The sequence below is a fragment of the Ornithorhynchus anatinus genome, chromosome X1, assembly GCF_004115215.2.
Source record: "Ornithorhynchus anatinus isolate Pmale09 chromosome X1, mOrnAna1.pri.v4, whole genome shotgun sequence".
NCBI classification, from domain to species: domain Eukaryota; kingdom Metazoa; phylum Chordata; class Mammalia; order Monotremata; family Ornithorhynchidae; genus Ornithorhynchus; species Ornithorhynchus anatinus.
In genome coordinates, this window is record NC_041749.1 from 17,981,144 (window position 1) to 17,997,200 (window position 16,057).

The 16,057-nt window shown below is 45.1% G+C and overlaps 1 protein-coding gene across 1 annotated transcript; it reads right to left on the reverse strand.

Moving 5' to 3' along the window:
• Window positions 1-10,447: 10,447 nt before the first annotated feature.
• On the reverse strand, window positions 10,448-15,567 carry LOC100076155. The gene is made up of 4 exons (XM_029049813.1): window positions 15,355-15,567; window positions 14,072-14,232; window positions 13,205-13,326; window positions 10,448-10,649 (listed from the first exon to the last, which is right to left on the reverse strand). The coding sequence occupies exons 1-4, from the start codon at window positions 15,407-15,409 to the stop codon at window positions 10,604-10,606; spliced, it is 384 nt and encodes a 127-aa protein (XP_028905646.1). The 5' UTR covers window positions 15,410-15,567; the 3' UTR covers window positions 10,448-10,603.
• Window positions 15,568-16,057: the final 490 nt, after the last annotated feature.

The window sequence follows — 16,057 nt, forward strand, 5'->3', positions numbered from 1 at the left end:
CACGACTAAGGAGGGAGAGTCAAGCAGAGGCCTAACCATTCTATTCTTTGCTGGGGCAGTGGCTAGCGAGTGGAAAGCAATCCGCTACAAGTCAAAACTCCCCCGCGCTGGGCAGCAGCGGCACGGAAGAGAGTCGAGGGCGGAGACTCGTTTACCGCGTGGAAGGAGGCAGTGGTAAACCAAGGCCGTATTTTTACCAAGAAAACTCTACGGATCCACTCCCGGAACGATCACGGATGGAAGTGGGGCGCTCTGGGAGAGATGTGTCTAGGGCGTCCCTGTGGATCAGACACAACTCGACAGCATGATAACAACAACAGTGGTATATAGGTGACGTCGGGAAGCGGTGCGGCCTAATGAATAGATCATGGGTCTGGCAGACAGAGGATCAGGGTTCTAATCCCTGCTCTGCCACTAACCTGCTGTGTGACCTCGGGTAAGTCACTTAACTTCACGGTGCCTCAATCGGCTCATCTGTAAAATGGAGATTATTCATTCATTCATTCAACAGTATTTATTGAGCGCTTACTGTGTGCAGAGCACTGTACTAAGCGCTTGGAATGTACAAATGGGTAACAGATAGAGACAGTCCCTGCCCTTTGACGGGCTTACAGTCTGTGAGCCCAAGTGGGTCAGGGACCGTGTCCAACCTGATTCGCTTGTATCTACCCCCGGTGCTTTGTACAGTGCTTGGCAGATAGCAAATGCTTAACGAATACCATAAAAAGCTAGGAACCCAAGATAATGAAGTAAAACTCTGTCCTGTAGCCAGGGGTCTAGCGGTGAGGACTTCGGGGTTCTGTACCTAGTCCAACCATGAACCTAGTGCGAGACAGGCTGGTAGGAGATGGGGCTAGTTCTGGCCATGGGACCACATCCCGGAAAATGCTTCCTTTGAACTATGAAGCTCTATATAAAAGTGTTTCATTCACTCTCTTGTTCCTCTCCCAGTCACCATCTATTAATTGAGCCAAAAGCCTAAAGGTACTATAGTTGGCAGGCTCGTCCGAAGCTGCACACCCAGGTAACACCTACATATTAAAGGAGATTTACAGAATGGTGTCAGGAATCACGGGACGCAGGTGTTTCTTTAAGAACAGGTAGGTGCCAAGCAGATGTTCAAGTGTGTCTCAAAAAGTCACAGAGGTAACTCCCCCCAGATGAAGGCAGGTTCCAAAAGCCAGATACATTTTCCTTCCTTCCTTCATTCATTCAATAGTATTTATTGAGCGCTTCCTATGTGCAGAGCACTGTACTAAGTGCTTGGAATGTACAAATCGGTAACAGATAGAGACGGTCCCTGCCCTTTGATGGGCTTACGGTCTAATCGGGGGAGACGGTCAGACGAGAACCATAGCAATAAATAGAATCAAGGGGATGAACATCTCATTAAAACAATAGCAAATAAATAGAATCAAGGCGGTGTACATTTCATTAACAAACTAAATAGGGTAATGAAAATATATACGGCCTGAATGAAGTTCTAGAGGCCTAATCAATCAATCCGGGGTATTTATTGAGTGCTCCCTGTGTGCAGAGTCAGAAACATCTTTTTTCTCTTTTTATGGTAGTTGTTAAGTCTCTACTATGTACCAGGCACTATGCTAAGCACTGGGGTAGATAGAAGCTAACCATGTCTGGCACATTCATTCAATAGTATTTATTGAGCGCTTACTATGTGCAGAGCACTGTACTAAGCCCTTGGAATGTACAAATCGGTAACAGATAGAGACAGTCCCTGCCCACTGACGGTCTAATCGGGGGGGACGGACAGACGAGAACGATAGCAATAAATAGAATCAAGATAAATAGAATCAAGACGCGGCACAGTCCACGTCCTACATGGGGCTCGCAAGTCTTATCCCCATTTTGTCTTTTCTTATGCTGTCGAGTCGTCTCCGACCCACAGAGACACCATGGTCACATCTCTCCCAGAACGCCCCACCTCCATTTGCAATCGTTGCGATAATGTATCCGTGGAGCTTTCTCTGTAAAATTCCAGAAGTGGTTCACCATTGCCTCCTTCCACGCAGTAAGCTTGAGTCTCTGCCCTCGACTCTCTCCCGTGCCGCTGCTGGCCAGCACAGGTGAGTTTTGACTTGTAGCCGGTGGCCTTCCACTCGCTAGCCACTGCCCAAGCTAGATATGGAATGGGTCGGCCTCTGCTTGACTCTCCCTCCCATAGTCGAGACTGGTAGAGTACTGGAAACGCTCCAGGTGCGACCCTGAGAGGTGTGTCCCCGTTTTACAGATAAGGTAACTGAGACAGAGAGAAGTTAAGGGATTTGCCCAGTCACACTTTACTTTGTGTGTGTCTTCATGCTAGTTTGAAGGTCCTTGAGGATAGTGAGTGATAATGTCTACTTATTCTTTTGTACTCTCCCATTGCTCAGCACAAAGTAGGTGCTCGATAAACACTATTGATTGATAGTTCCTTTATTCTCTGGCCGCACATCGACGTACAGGAATTTGCTAGAGGAAAGCAGGGAGTTAAAAGGAAACTCTTGGCCTTGGAGTTATTGAGGCTTCTGCATTTCTTAGCCCAATTTTCTTTCTCAGTAGCGGTAATAACGGGATTTATTGAATGCTTATTAAAAGCCCTTGGAAAATAGAAGAAATCCAAAACATGTTCTCTGTCCTCAGGCAGCTTGCACTCTAGTAAGGAGGCAGACGGGAATAATCTCAACAGTGGAAACAAAATAAGAGGTAATGTACCATACACAGATGCACAATAAATAAATGCATAATGAAAAGAGGGTTTTGGAACTAGGAGGAACCTCTATTGAGCCTCTGGGGGCTTGAAGCAATCACACTTTTAGCCTGCATGTAAAGACTGGCCTCTGGCTCGACCTTCTCAGCTAAGGGCCTTCAGAAAAAACGTCTTGCAAATTGTCCACAAACTTGACTGACCCGAATTGAACGTTTTGGCTAGTAAATTTAAGCTACGCAGTTCAGAAAAACCACCCTCCTCTGCTACAAACATGTCTCTTCCATATCATCATTCACTGTGGGCAGGGAATATATCTGTTTATTCATTCATTCAATCATATTAATTGAGCGTTTACTGTGTGCAGAGCACTGTACTAAGTGCTTGGAAAGTACAATTCAGCAACAAATAGAGACAAGCCCTGCCCACAACTGGCTCACAGTCTAGAAGGTGGAGACAGACATCAAAACAAGTAAACGGGCACCAGTGGCATCAATATAAATAAATAGAAGTATAGATATAAACACATCATCGATAAAATAAATAGAATTATAAATATGTACATATAGACACCCAACTGCTGAGGGGTGGGGAGGAGGGTAGAGCAGAGGGAGCGAGTGAGGGCAAAGGGAGGGGGGGAGCAGAGGAAAAGGGGGGCTTAGTCTGGGAAGGCCTAAGGTTTATTGTTATATTATACTCTCCCAAGTGCTTAGTACAGTGCTCTGCCCACAGTAAGTGCTCAATAAATACAATACAATGAATACTTGAGTACTTATGGCGTACAGAGCACTGTACTAGTGCTTGAGGGAATGCAATACAACAGAGTTAGTCGACAGTCCGGAGGAGGTGAAGGGCAGTCCTGAGAAAAACATTTCAGGCTTTAAAACGTGGTCTCCTTTCATCTAGGCAACTCCCTGTAGTCTCTTGCATCAAATCATAAATTCCTAAACATAAACCAGGTTCAGAATTCTGATAGCCCCACCCTCTCTGGAGTGATTGTGCAAACATAATAGTTCAATCATTTAAATAGGCTGTTATTTTTGCCATCATGAACTCTGACTGATGACAAGTCTTCTGGAAGCCCACACCAAGAAAGAATGGTGGTAAAATGGAATCAGCTCGACTTACCTGATTTTCCTCTTGGCACTTGAAAGTAAAACACCACCCTAAAGGTCACCCAGCAGACAAATGGCAGAGCCAGAATCAGAACCCAGGTTCTCTGATTCCCAAGTCTGTGCTCTTTCCACAAGACCAAGGGCTTTCTTAACCCTCACCAGGTTTTCTGCCTAATGTAGGTAATAGTATACTATCCAGCATATATGGTTGTGTTTACCTATAAATAAGTAGATAGATAGATAGATAGATAGATAGATAGATAGATAGATAGATAGATAGAAAGCAAGAAAGAAAGCAAGAAAGAAAGCAAGAAAGAAAGCAAGAAAGAAAGCAAGAAAGAAAGAAAGAAAGAAAGAAAGAAAGAAAGAAAGAAAGAAAGAAAGAAAGAAAGAAAGATGATGAATACAAAGATGTGCATGTGCGTTCACATATATATATATATATATATAATGGTTTTTGTTAAGTGCTTACTGTATGGCAGGCATTGTACTAAGTGCCAGGGTAGATAGAAGGTAATCAGTTGGTCATAGTTCATATCCCACACGGGACTCACAGTGGTCATAGTTCATATCCCACATGGGGCTCGGAGTCTTAATCCCCCTTTTACAGCTGAGGTAATTGGGGCACAGAGAAGTTAAGTAACTTGCCCAAGGCCACACAGCAGACGAGTGGCAGAACCAGAATTAGGATCCAAGTCCTCCTGATTCCCAGGCCTGGACTCTATCAACTAGGCCACAGTGCTTCTCTACAGATCCAGTATACTTCAGCATTTCCAGATATTTGCTGAAACCATGCTCTGTGAGGTCTCAGGAAGCCAGAAATATCATGGCTGACTGGAAAGAACAGGAGCCCGAGATTCAGAAGACTTGGGTTCTAATCCCAGCACGGCCATTTGCCTGCTCGGTGACCTTGAGCAGGTCACTTAACTTCTCTATGCTTCAACTTCCTTGACAAAGGGGGCTAAACACCTAAACGTCCTCCCACTTAGATCGTGGGAAGAATCTGATTATTCTTATCTATCTGAGCTCTTAGTACAGTGGTTGGCACATAGCAAGCTCGTAACAAATTCCACAATTAGAAGAGTGTGCAACAGTGTTCGATGGGCAGCACCAGGTTAAGGGCCTCCAAGAGCATGGCAAGTGGCAGATCAGGAAGATGGCAAATGGAAGGGATATGTGGAATCCGCAGTCAGTGGGAAGACGGGGTGGGGCAGGGTGTGAGGTACATCTAAGATACTTCTGGGAAAAAGCGAGTGGGTAGCTTGTACCTCCCCCTCTCAGGATCACACCTGGAGAGTCTCCTGTACTGTCCCAGTCTTGGCTATGGGAGGGAGAGTCGGGCACCCATTCCATTCCTCACTTGGCCGGTGGCTAGCGAGTGGAAGACAATCGGCTACAAGTCAAAACTTATCTGTGCTGGGCAGCAGAAACATAGGAGAGTCGAGGGCAGAGATTCAAGTTCACTGCGTGGAAGAAGTAGAGAAGCAGCGTGGCTCAGTGGAATTAGAGAAGCAGAGTGGCTCAGTGGAAAGAGCCCGGGCTTGGGAGCCAGAGGTCATGGGTTTGAATTCCAGCTCTGCCACTTGTCAGCTTTGTGACTGTGGGCAAGTCACTTCACTTCTCTGGGCCTCAGTTCCCTCATCTGTAAAATGGGGATTAATTGCGAGCATCACGTGGGACAACCTTTCATTCAATAGCATTTACTGAGCGCTTACTATGTGCAGAGCACTGTACTAAGCGCTTGGAATGAACAAGTCGGCAACAGATACAGTCCCTGCCGTTTGACGGGCTTACTGATTACCCTGTATCTCCCCCAGCGCTTAGAACAGTGCTCTGCACATAATAAGCGCTTAACAAACACCAACATTATTATTATTATTATTATTAAGAAGGCAATGATAAACTGCTTCCATCTTTTAACCAAGAAAACACTATAGACACCCTACCAGAACGATTGCGGAAGGAGGTGGGGCGTTCTGGGAGAGATATGTACACTGAGTCCTTATGGGTCGGAGACGACTCGACAGCATAAGACAAGAGAAACAACGTGGCTTAGTAGAAAGAGCATGGGCTTGGGAGTCAGAGGACGTGGGTTCTAAACCCGGCTTTGCCCCTTGACTGCTATGTGACCTGGGGCAAGCCACTTAACTTCTCTGTGCCTCATTTACCTCATATGTAAAATGGGGATTAAAAGTATGAGCCCCACATGGGCCAACCTGATTACCCTGTGTCCACCCCAGCACTTAGAACAGTGCTTGGCACATAGTAAGCCAAATACAAATACCATTATTATTATTATTATTAAAATAAGATTGGACCTCAATTCCTAACAACTAAAAGGAAAAGCGGGAGAATGTGACTTCAATAAATCTGTGCAATACAGTTCAATTGCATTCAATCATTCATTCATTCATTCAATCGTATTTATTGAGTGCTTACTGGGTGCAGAGCACCGTACTAAGTGCTTGGGAAGTACAATTCAGCAACAGAGACAATCCCTGCCCACAATGGGCTCACAGTCTAGAAATATTTATTGAGCGCTTACAGTGTGTAGAGCACTGTACTAAGCTCTTGGGAGAGTACAATTCAACAATAAACCGACATATTCCCTACCCACAACAAGCTTACAGTCTAGAGGGGGAGAAAGGTATTAATATAAATGAATAAATTACAGCTATAAAAAATAAATTACAGATGTAATAAATAAATTACAGTTACAAGGATATGATCAGCTCTGATGTCTATCCAACCATCTGAACTCTTGAATTCGGTGAACAGAAGATTCTCCTTCTCTCCCTCCCTCCCTCCAGCCCATCCCAGCAGGGCGAGAGATGAGAGACGGAAGCCCCCTCCTCTGCCTGGTCTGCCCATCTTCTAAACGGTGAAAGCACTTTCCAATCCACATCAAAGTGGTTATTTAACTGCTGAACTTGGGATCGATTGATCGATCGTATTTACTGAGCACTTATTATGCCCAGAGCACTGTATTAAGCACTTGGGAGAGTACAGTACAGCAGAATTAGCAGATACGTTCCCTGGCCGTAACGAGCTTCACTGAGTGGGACCAAATGCCACTAGAAGGAGTCAGCCACTGGTGCCGATCTAAACCCGCTCCCCTAGGCTTCTCGTTTTGGGCAGGAAATATGTCTGTTTATTGTTAGACTGTACTGTCCCAGGTGCTTAGTACAGTGCTTTGCACACAGAAAGAGCTCAATAAATACGACTGAATGAATGAATATGGTTTGTCTTGCTGAATTTAGCCACGCAGATTTGCGCCCACTATAAGTCCTCTTGTTGGCAAAAAGGGACAACTGTTTTATGGTATTCATTAAATGCTTACTAAGTGTCAAACAGTGTTGGCATAATAATGTTGGTATTTGTTAAGTGCTTACTATGTGCAGAGCAATGTTCTAAGCGCTGGGGTAGATACAGGGTAATCAGGTTGTCCCGCGGGAGGCTCACAGTTAATTCCCATTTTGCAGATGAGGTAACCGAGGGACAGAGAAGCCAAGTGACTTGCCCACAGTCACACAGCTGACAAGTGGCAGAGCCGGGATTCAAACCCATGACCTCTGACTCCCAAGCCCGGGCTCTTTCCACTGAGCCACGCTGCTTCTTGTTAACTCTTAATAATAATAATAATAATAATAATAATAATGTTGGTATTTGTTAAGCGCTTACTATGTGCAGAGCACTGTTCTAAGCGCTGGGGTAGACACGGGAATCAGGTTGTCCCACATGAGGCTCACATTATTAATCCCCATTTTACAAGTGAGGTAACTGAGGCCCAGAGAAGTTAAGTGACTTGCCCACAGACACACAGCTGTCAAGTGGCAGAGCTGGGATTCGAACTCATGACCCCTGACTCCAAAGCCCGTGCTCTTTCCACTGAGCCACGCTGCTTCTCTTAGTAGGAGGGAGAACGGGTATTCCCTTTTACAGTTGAGGAAACTGAAGCGCGGAAAAGGTAAGTGACTTGCTCACGGTCACACAGCAAGCAATTGGCCGAGTCAGGATTAGAAGCCAAGTCCTTCTGATTTCCGTGCCCTTGCTCTCTCCACTAGACTATGCTGCTTCTCAACTTGGGTTGCTTATCCTATTTAAAAGACTCACACTCAAATTGGAGAAGAGTGGAGGATGGAACGTTTTAGACCTTATAGGTTTGGCAGCAACTTAGCAAGCTGTGAGCGCCAAGCCGAACGGGGGCTGTGTCCAACCTGATTAACTTGTATCTATCCCAGTGCTGGACACATAATAAGCGATTAACTAATACAGTTATTATTATCATCCTCCCGCCTTCGTCCACGGTGTACGGCTAGGAAATACTTCAGCCCCTACACCTATCTCAATCAGGAAGGCTGACTTTCCGTTTTGGAGTTGAGGATGAAGTTGACAGTGAAATCAAGGAATCAGTCAATCAGCGGTATTTATTCAGCACTTACTGTGTGCAGAGCACTGTTCTAAGCGCTTGGGAGAGTACAGTACAATGGAGTCGGTAGACACGTTCCTTGCGCACAACGAGCTTAGGGTCTAGAGGGGAAAGGCACGAAGAAGTGGAGGAGGGAAGGAAGGGAAAGAGGCAGGGAATGGAAGAGGAAGGAAGATGAGGAAAAGAGAGCGTGAGAGAGGAAGTGAGAGGAAGTAAAATGTGTGGCATTCCCCATGCCATGGAAGTGGATTAATGGAAGAATGCTTCCTTGGTAAGGCCGGCTTTCAGGAAGACTTTATAGGTAGGAAGAGTAGGAGTAGTAGTATTTGTAGAAGAAGCAATATTATTTATTAAGCCCTTACCGTACGCAAAGCACTGTACTAAGCACACGGAAAGAATTCACAGTTGGGAATCGGACACGGTCCCGGGTCCTAGGAGCAGGTCACAATCTAAAAACGTCGCGGGGGGTCAGGTGGTTTTCAAGGAGAATGGAAGTGGAAGAGCAGGAACACAGGGTTGAAGGTGGGACAGTCAAGAGGGAGGCCCAGTAAAGTGAGTTTAGGAGGAGAGAAGAACGCGCGACGGGGAATAGTCGGGGAAGAGCGTATCCACGTAAGGAGGAGAGAGCTTGTGGACATACTTGAAGCCAGTGGACAGGAGGAACTACTGAAGGTCAAGAACAGTGTAGGGTCCTTAAATTTAGTCTAAGCCTGTTGCTACATTTATCCCCATCTTCTAGCTGAGAGTTGAGCAGTGTGGCTTAGTGGAAAGAGCACCTGGGTTCTAATCCCGGCTCTGCCACTTGTCTGCCGAGTGACCTTGGTCAAATCCCTCAACATCTCCGTGCCTTAGTTTCCTCATCTGTAAAATGAGGGTTAAATCCTACTGTCTCCTATCTATAATAATAACGTTGGTATTCTTTAAGCGCTTACTATGTGCAGAGCACCGTTCTAAGTGCTGGGGTAGATACAGGGAATCAGGTTGTCCCACGTGAGGCTCCCAGTTAATCCCCATTTTACAGATGAGGTAACTGAGGCACAGAGAAGTTAAGTGACTCGCCCACAGTCACACAGCTGACAAGTGGCAGAGCCCGGAGTCGAACCCATGACTTCTGACTCCAAAACCCAGGCTCTTTCCACTGAGTCACGCTGCTTCCTAGCCTGGGAGCCCTATGTGGGACAGGCAATGTGGCCAACCTGATAAGCTTGTTTCTACCCCAGCCCTTGACACGAAGTAAGCGCTTAACAAATACCATGATTAGCATTATAATTGTTATTTTGCAGAGGAGATTCTGGCCTTCGCGACTGGATTTTCTACTTCTTCATCTGATATTTCATCACCGGACAGTGTGCTGCCTAGGTAATTGAGTTCCTTGACAATATTCAGTTCTGTGTCGGCAATTAAGTTTTTAGCTTGGATGAAGGGTGTTTCCCAGTATCGGATAATGTGTTGCCTAACTGTCTTCAGACTTATTATTGGTCCATAACCTTGGGAGTTCAGATCATCGGCATATCTTCCAGGGCGTGCGCCTTAATGATGGACTCTGAAGGTTCAGATGATATAAGTAACCTGTTTTGTTTTTTAATGGCATCTGTTAACCATGCTTAACTAGCTGCCAGGCACTGTGCTAAGCGCTGGGGTAGATACAAGCTAATCAGGTTGGGCACAGTCTTTGTCCTACAAAGGGCTCACGGTCTTAATCCCTATTTTACAGATGAGGGAACTGAGGCACAGAGAAGCGAAGTGACTTGCCCACAGCCACACAGATGACGAATGGCAGAGCAGGGGTTCGAACCCATGACCTCTGACTCTCAAACCCGGGCTCTTTCCACTGAGCCATGCTGTTTCTCTGTACTAGATGGTCTATCCATTACTAAGTGAATAGATGTCAAAGAATTCAGCCCTCACATGGTTTCTCCAAGCATCCTATTGCTACTGTCAGAAACACAGTAATAAGCTGGATGAACCACCGATCTCATTCCCCAGCAATGGCATTTCTTATGAGCTGATTTTCCTTTGTCTTTTCACAAGAAAGAGGGCTGGTCAGGATTATGCCCTTTTCTCTAAAAAATACCCCTTCTTCTCCCCAACTCTGCAATTAGTTTCATTCTTTATCTCCAGTCATTCCAGTTCTACAGATTCTAGATGAATCCTGCAAAGAACGATTTAGTCCAGAAAGACAAACCACCCAGAGAGAACTTTGGAGTTGATTTTATTGATCGGGCAGCTCCGCAAGATCATTTTAACAGGACGGCTGAGTAGGCAGTGTGATTCTAAAGACTCTGAGGAGTCTGTCGACTGGTGGAAAGAGAATGCTAAAAACAGGACTCCAGCCTTAGCCTTGTTAAGGGCTTAGCATTTTCCTTCATGACTCATGGTAAGTTTTCCATTGCTTTTCCTGAAAATATTAAGCAGAGGTTAAAAGACCAGGAAGTCAGCGCTATCATCCCTGAAAATTCTGCCCAATCCTAAGTAGATCTATCAGAAAATTTACATCGTATTGTGCTGGTTGCTATTTTCTGGTCCAACCAGTACTATTTTCAAGAACTTGCATGAGGTCAGCCGTCGGTCGCTATTGGCTCATTCGGATCGATTATATAAACACATACTACCCAGTCGTCTAAGGACACGTTGTGCAATTATAAACATTTGCAAAACCATTTTCCTCTAGTCATTTCTTCCCTTGAGAAGTGGACTTCATGCTAACAGCCCCCATTTCATTACACCCGTTGCGGGAGAGCATTACGACGAAATGTTGGGAACTTAGGGCAGAGAACAATTTCCCTCTTCACCTCTCCCTTAATTTCATTGTGAGAGCACCTTTAATGCTTTTTTTAAAGTTATCTCCCTCGCCTCCTCCTACCTCTTGCATCACAATCAACAACAAACACCCTCCTTAGAGGGAGGAAATCTTTGTGACACCTTAGACTTTCTGGCTTTCGCCTCCCACGGTCTGTCTCTAAATGCTGTCTGTTATTTCTCCAGAATAGTTCTTGGATCCCCCTCTACCCATTATGCTCACCACTGTGGCCTAAACCTATGTTATCTCCCAGCTGAGCTATCTAATCAGCCTTCTTTCAGCTATCTCCTTGACAGCAGCCTCTTCCCATTCAGTGTATCCTACATTCTCTTGCTTAGATCGTCATTCTGAAAAATGAGAACACATCACTCCCTTTCTCACAAATCGCCAATGGTTCTCCAGTTATCTCCACACCAAACAGAAACCTTCAACTGTTGTTTTAAAGTCTCCCCAACTCCCACCTAAAAACTTCCTAACTTTCCACTCTCTTTTTCTGCCACACCCCAGCTCACACTTTTCACTCCTAATCGTATCCCACTTTCAGCCCTCTCTCATCTTGTTCTCACTGCACCTGGCTTTCTCTCTTCATACTACGTCCTCCCCATCAAATCCCTCAATCCAACAATGGTATTTATTGCATGCTTACTGTGTACGGAGTACTATACTAAGCCCTTGGGAGAGTACAATAATCTGCCAAATCATGTCCCTTCCTACTTCTAAGCCCTCCTAAGTCTAGGGCTCCCAGTCATAATCTCAATTTTACAGATGAGGTGACTGAGGCATAGAGAAATGGAGTGATTTGCCCAAGGTCACGCAGCAAAGTGACGGAGCCAAGACTAGAACCCAGGCCCTTCTGACTCCCATGTCCACTAAACGATTCTTTTCCCTCACACTGAAGAGTGTATTCTCTCAGGCAGGGGAATCGTTCCGATTCTCTCATCGATCCAAGACAGGTTTCTAACCTCGATTTTAAGGAACAGCATCAGTGAGGCCGTTGGCGTCACTGAGTCCATCTTTGGCCTGTCTTAACCATGTCCTCTTGAGGACTCCATCTTGGGTAATCCGTAAAGCAGCGGCCCCTGCTCAGAAACCCCGTCCCTCTGAGTGAATGCTGAGGGAGTGCTGATTCTCTAACCACCTCTGCGTACGTCTCAATAGGCCTGGCCAGTGACGTTGATCTTTCTGAGGGGTGAATTAAGGAGGGAGGAGGAATCAGGTTTCTGTTCGATTTCCCTTCAAAGAGCTCCAGGAATTTAAATTCTAGCCCTTCCTAGCGCTTTTCTCTTACCATAAAGTTCCCGGGAGAGTAATAGGATAGTAGTAAAGTAGTTCTCAAGTAGTAGTTCCTATAGTAAGCTCTTAGTACAGTGCTCTGCACACAGTAAGAGCTCAAAAAATATGACGGAATGAATGAATGGGATAGTGGTCAATTTCTGACTCTGAAGAGAATCTCAATAATATGAGGCTTTGAGATCAGAGCTGGAGGATTCTACAGGGTATTTTTCCCCCCTGGGTTAATGGAATTACTGGAACCCTGTCCTTAGCTAAAATAGGCCCGGCTCCCCAAATTTATTATTTTTTATTATCATTGACACCTTGGTGACATTTACTCTTTATTAACCATCCAAAATTGCACTTACTGCTGCCAAGAAACAGTGTGGCTTAGAGGCTAGAGCATGGACCTGGGAATCGGAAAGACAGTGCTTTGCATTCATTCGTTCCTTTAATCGTATTTATTGAGCGCTTACTGTGTGCAGAGCACTGTACTAAGTGTTTGGAATGTACAATTCGGCAAACAGATAGAGACAATCCCTGCCCACAGTCTATGCAGAAAGCACTCAATAAATACAATTGAATGAATAAATGAATGACCCGGATTCTAATCCTGGCTCCATCACTCTCTGCTATGAGACTTTGGACAAGTCACTTCCCTTCTCTGCTCCTCAGTTCCCTCATCTGCAAAATGGGGATTAAGACTGTGATCACCATGTGGGACATGGACTATATTCAACCCGATTAGCTTGTATCTACCCCAGCGCTTACTACGGTGCCTGGCACCTAGTAAGCGCTTAACAAATACCATTTAAAAAAGGTCTATAATAATATGTCTAATATATATATAACAGACAATAATGATTAATTTCTGCACTCACTTCTTAGCTTCGTTAAATAAGCATCCATTGCCATAGGTCTTGCCATCAGAGCCGCAGACAGGACTGAATATCGCTGGACAGACGGTTCCGGTCGATGGGTTCTTGCTACCAGCGATGCCAACCTGCCAGTTGTAATAACGATGGCATTTGTTAAGCGCTTACTATGTGCAAAGCACTGTTCTAAGCATTGGGGGCGATACAGGGTCATCAGGTCGTCCCACGTAGGGCTCACAGTTTTAATCCCCATTTTACAGATGAGGGAACTGAGGCACCGAGAAGTGAAGTGACTTGCCCAAAGTCACACAGCTGACAAGTGGCCGAGCCGGGGTTCGAACCCATGACCTCTGACTCCAAAGCCCGTGCTCTTTCCACTGAGCCATGCTGCTTTATATCAATGTCTGCCTCCCCCTCTAGACTGTAAGCTTATTATGGGCAGGGAATGTGTCTGTTATATTTAATATTTATTCTCCCAAGCATTCTGCACAGTGTTCTGCACACAGTAAGCGCTCAATAAATACGATCAATTGACTGACTGTCGGTTTCATCAGCTGACCCCCTAAGTAACTGTGCTTCAGGAAAGGTTTGTGCCAAGACCATCACGCCTCCTGTCCCGTGGATAATCAGCACCACGAGCATGATGCAGGTATATGAGAATTAAATTAAGGAGAGGTAGGCACCAAAGGATTACATTTTATCTCCATTCTTTTTTCATATCAGTCTGATTCCAGGGGCTTTCAAAGTGTGGAAGCACACGAGGGCTGTCGGCTTTCCACACCTGTCCATTGGATTCGCATTATCTTCAAGATTTCTTGCTCCCAAACCAAGAAATCCTAGATTGATTCCTTAGACAGGAAAAGGTACACTGACCTGAGTCCCCATTTGGTTGTTATTCCCCGGTTTGTCCGTCTGACCCGGAGTAGCTGGTCTGGCCATTTGACTAGCTTGGCCTGGTCTCTGCTTTGGGTTGGAAATAACAGGTCTCTCCTTTTGGTTAGCTGCATCTTGTTTCACCATTGAGGATGTGGCATCTGAAAAAAACCGCAGACAAAAAGACGACATAATCCCGAGAACTTTTACAGAAAGACACTAAAAAGTTACCAGTAGCAATGTCCAGTGTTTTTCGATCATCCCTTAAACATCTCCGGAGATTCCTGAGACGTAGAAAGGGGGGTCACAAATTTTGGTCACCATTTTTCCAAGAAATACTATAGGTAACTAACTGAGTTGCCAGGCTTGACAGACTTTACTCACATGAATAAATCAACCTAATATTTGGGACCGATCCCCTGTTGATCCCTCCACGCAATCGAGAAACGGTCTAGGCCCCAAGGAAATGTTATCGGAACGTAAAGGAAAAGCTGTGGGTTTTTTTTTTTCCTAATTAAAGAATGTCTTTCAGTAACTAAATTTACAGACGGTTGATCCAGATCTGAAAAACAACGTGATGGACGACAAACGTCGGCCCAGGAGTTGATTTCATGAGCAGAAATTCACAAGCCAAGGACTTCTTGCCAAGGTTTTAGAAATGAGTCAGTCTCGAGGGGTATGGCAGAAATGTGGGTGCGAGGAGAACGTGCCAACCCCTGCCCATTACGTGTGCCGGATGGGCGGCAGTCTGCCACAGATGAATGCCAACACTCTGGCCTCCACCCTGCAATTCTTTCACTGTCCAAAAATCCGAGACTTGAAAAGCAAAATCCACATGGGTCTCTGTGATGACATAGCATTAGCAAAGTTTGCCGGAGAGGAACGTATCCTTCCAACCAGCCTCCGTTTTGGTTTGATCACACTGAAACGTTCTTAAAACTGTGCAGTGTGGACTACTGGTTAGAGCACCGGCCTGGGCGTCTGAAAGCCCTGGGTTCTAGTCCCGGCTCCGCCACTTGCCTGCAGTGTGACGTCGGGCAAGTCACTTCATTTCTCTAAGCCTCACTTATCTCATCTGGAAAATGGGGATTAAGACTGTGAGCCCTAACTGGGATAGAGACTGTATCCAACCCGATTCGCTGGTATCGACTCCAGCCCTTAGAACAGTGCACAGCACACGGGAAACGCTTGGCAAATGCCACAGTTATTATCGTTATTTAATAGTCAGACGTCTTAAAGGGCAAGAGGTGTCAGAGGCGCTCGGGAGCCGACGGCAGTCTTACCTGAGAAGATGGCGAAGAGCACTACAGAAAGCACAAAAGCATGAGTTGCCTTCATCTTGGAGACAACTGAGGGATCTTGATGGGATCTTTGCTCTCGGGGCTGTGCTCTTCAGAAGACTTGGAGTAAACTACAGAGATAGGGTTCACATTATATATTTTTCAACATTCTCCACCCTGACTGTGAAAAGTCGTCACGGCCCTTAAAAAAAACAACATAAAAAAAACTAAGGACAGTTTATGGAGCCTCCTTCCCAGACTGTCACTTCCAAGAAAAAGGGAGAATGTTTTTGTTAAAACCTGAATCTCATCAATAAATAAGCTTTATTAGGGGGACAATTGAAGCCCATTTTCCAACGTGCAAATTAAGTGTTGAAATACTACTGGGAAAGTGATAAAGTCTAATGGTCCAAACTATTTGTGGTTGACCACTTTGCTCTCCCATAGGGGGAAAATATGCGACACTCCAATTTCTCAGGATCAGAAACCTGTTTAACAAGAGTTATTACGAAGCCAAAAAAATTATATCAAGTGAGCTTTGTGGCTTTTGAGACAATTATTTAGTGCAACTTTTATTTGGAAAATGACTATGTATGGATGTAATGGGGATGGTGAGATATAAAAAGGAATGTTAAATTAAAATTATAATGATGATGGCTTTTATGATGTATTCTCATGATACAGGCTCTAAAAAAATCCATTATGG

Bases quoted from the DNA above. Each gene is read 5' to 3' on its own strand.
- LOC100076155 (XM_029049813.1), bottom strand. From the start codon at position 15,409: ATGAAGGCAACTCATGCTTTTGTGCTTTCTGTAGTGCTCTTCGCCATC. The intron at 14,233-15,354 runs GTAAGACTGCCG...GGTTTTTTTCAG, and splicing joins GCTCTTCGCCATCTTCTCAG to ATGCCACATCCTCAATGGTG. The intron at 13,327-14,071 runs GTCAGTGTACCT...TACAACTGGCAG, and splicing joins ACAACCAAATGGGGACTCAG to GTTGGCATCGCTGGTAGCAA.